The sequence below is a fragment of the Piliocolobus tephrosceles genome, unplaced genomic scaffold (assembly GCF_002776525.5).
Source record: "Piliocolobus tephrosceles isolate RC106 unplaced genomic scaffold, ASM277652v3 unscaffolded_15728, whole genome shotgun sequence".
Lineage (NCBI taxonomy): Eukaryota > Metazoa > Chordata > Mammalia > Primates > Cercopithecidae > Piliocolobus > Piliocolobus tephrosceles.
The window spans coordinates 1616-4433 of NW_022297341.1; the positions used below are offsets into that span (position 1 = coordinate 1616).

At 47.9% G+C, this 2818-nt stretch overlaps 1 protein-coding gene across 1 annotated transcript in view; it reads left to right on the top strand.

The window, feature by feature from the left end:
- LOC111535428 (granulocyte-macrophage colony-stimulating factor receptor subunit alpha-like) overlaps positions 1 to 2572 on the top strand; it is a gene marked incomplete at its 5' end in the record, with an annotated part of 4071 nt that extends 1499 nt beyond the window's left edge. Inside the window, one exon of the mRNA XM_026450219.2 lies at positions 2195 to 2572. Within this exon, the coding sequence (XP_026306004.1) occupies positions 2195 to 2419 (225 nt within the window). The remainder of the gene's footprint in view (positions 1 to 2194) is intronic.
- Between the last annotated feature and the right edge of the window lie 246 nt (positions 2573 to 2818).

The following is a 2818-nucleotide window of genomic DNA, read 5'->3' on the forward strand; positions in this document are numbered from 1 at the left end:
TCCCCTAGTCATGACCCCTGAGTAACCCTACAGTCCCCTACTCACCATCCCTAGCGTAACTCTACAGTCCCCTAGTCATGACCCCTGAGTAACCCTACTGTCCCCTACTCACCACCCCTAGCGTAACCCTACAGTCCCCTAGTCATGACCCCTGAGTAACCCTACTGTCCCCTACTCAGCACCCCTAGTGTAACCCTACAGTCCCCTACTGACGACCTGTACAGTCCCCTCCTTACCACACCCAGCGTAACCGTACAGTCCCCTACCCATGACCCCTGGAGTAACCCTACTGTCCCCTACTCATGATCCCTAGCATAACTCTACATGACCCCCAGCGTAACCCTATAGTCTACCCATGACCTATGTCTGCCTGGACCCAGTGTAGACAAGAGAAGACACCGCCCCACCTCCACCTTGACCCAGTGTAGACAACAAGGAGAGGCGGCCCCACGTCTACCTGGATCCAGTGTAGACAGGAGAATACTCTGTCCCACATACCGTTGAACCACTCACAACCCTAGTGTCGCCCTACAGTCCCCTATTCACCAACACTAGGTTTACGGGACTCTTACTGCCAGTGTTACCCAGGGGTGGACAGGATGGGGCGTGACCCTGAACCAGAGGAGAAGATCTCACATGCGTGAGGTGCCCTCTCGAAGTTCTTACTGGGCAGAGTCCGCTCTTGGCCTCAACCTTCATGTCCGAACAGTTGGAATATAAATGCTCAGCCCGTTCTACTGATTTTCCCATTTTATTCCTCTTTCTTCTGAGTGCGTTAAGAATATATTCCAGTGACTGTCTAAGGAGACTACGTCTCCTTCTAAAATGCTTTTAGACTGAGTTCTGTTGCCAGATATTTACCAAGTCTCCTGGCCACTCTGACCCTCAGTATCCTCCTCTGCCCAATGAGCATATGCTGCACTTGAGGATCTTAACATCCCTTTTGCTAAACTATCCGTCTGAAGGTCTGTTAGTATCAGTTGTTGTTCCTGGATCATTTATGTATGTGTGTATTTATTTTTCAGACGGAGTCTCCCTCTGTCTCCCAGGCTAGAGTGCGGTGGTGCAATCTCGGCTCGCTGCAACCTCCACCTCCCAGGTTCAAACGATTCTCCTGCCTCGGCCTCCCGAGTAGCTGGGACTACAGGCACCCATCCCCACACCTGGCTAACAATTTCTGCTTCAAAAAATAAAATTTTAGCCAGGCACGGTGGCTCACGCCTGTCATTCCAGCGTCTTGGGAGGCCGAGGCGTGCAAATCACTTGAGGTCAGGAGGTCAAGATCAGCCTGGCCAACGTGGAGAAACCCTGTCTCTACTAAAAATACAAAACTTACCCATGCCTGGTGGCAGGCGCCTGTAATCCCAGCTACATGGGAGGCTGAGGCAGGAGAATCGCTTGAACCCAGGAGGTGGAGGCAGGAGAATCGCTTGAACCCAGGAGGCGGAGGTTGTGGTCAGCCCAGATCATGCCATTGCATTCCAGCCTGGGTGATAGAGTGAAAGTCTGTCTAGAATAGAATAGAATAGAATAGAATAGAATAGAATAGAATAGAATAGATTAGACTAGAATAGACTAGACTAGAATAGACTAGACTAGACTAGAATAGACTAGACTAGAATAGACTAGACTAGAATAGACTAGAATAGAATAGAATAGAATAGAATAGAATAGAATAGGATAGAATAGACTAGAATAGACTATACTAGAATAGACTAGACTAGACTAGAATAGATTAGATTAGACTAGAATAGACTAGACTAGACTAGACTAGACTAGACTAGAATAGACTAGACTAGACTAGACTAGACTAGAATAGAATAGAATACACTAGAATAGACTAGACTAGACTAGAATAGACTAGAGTAGAATAGAATAGACTAGACTAGAGTAGACTAGACTAGACTAAAATAGACTAGACTAGAATAGAATAGACTAGAATAGACTAGACTAGAAAAATAAAATAGCCTACATCACCCAAATTTTCCCAAGTTGTTTCCCATCCAAATACTAAGGAGGCTTCACTCTGCTTAGCTTCCAAGACTCGATCAGAGCAGGTGCATTCAAAATGGTAGGAAAAAAAAAAAAAGAAAAAAAAAAGGAGAAAAAATTTAAAAGACAAAAGAAGGAAAAAAGACAACCTTTCCCTCCATGTGGAAGACACCGATCTCTAACTTTCTTTTTTCCTCCCAAGATCAATGTTTCTGGTGATTTGGAAAATACATACAACTTTCCAAGCTCTGAACCCAGAGCAAAACATGCTGTGAAGATCAGAGCTGCAGACGTCCGCATCCTGAACTGGAGTTCTTGGAGTGAAGCCGCTGAATTTGGTAAGCGCTGGGCGGAGGTAAGGGACGTCTGTGCCTCGGAGCAGACACAGAGGTCAGCGGCTCTGTCCTGGGCGCCGAGACTGAGTTGAGAACATCGCTAAGAACAGCGTCAGGCTCTGAGTTTATCGCTGAGGCGCGAAAGGAGGAGAGGGTCTCGAACTCGGTCCCGCAATATTGCTTTGCTGATGTTTTTTCAGGATGGATGAGCTACGCTCCTTTAACAACCAGAAAAGGGCCGGGCAGGGTGGCTCGCACCTGTCATCCCAGCACTTTGGGAGGCTGAGGCGGGTGGATTACCGGAGGTCGGGAGTTTGAGACCAGCCTGGCCAACATGGTGAAACCTCATCTCTACTAAAAACACAAAACATTAGCCAGATAGACCGGGTGCAGTGGCTCACGCCTGTCATCCCAGCACTTTGGGAGGCCAAGGCGGGCAGATCATGAGGTCAGGAGCTCGAGACCAGCCTGGCCAACATGGTGAAACCCCA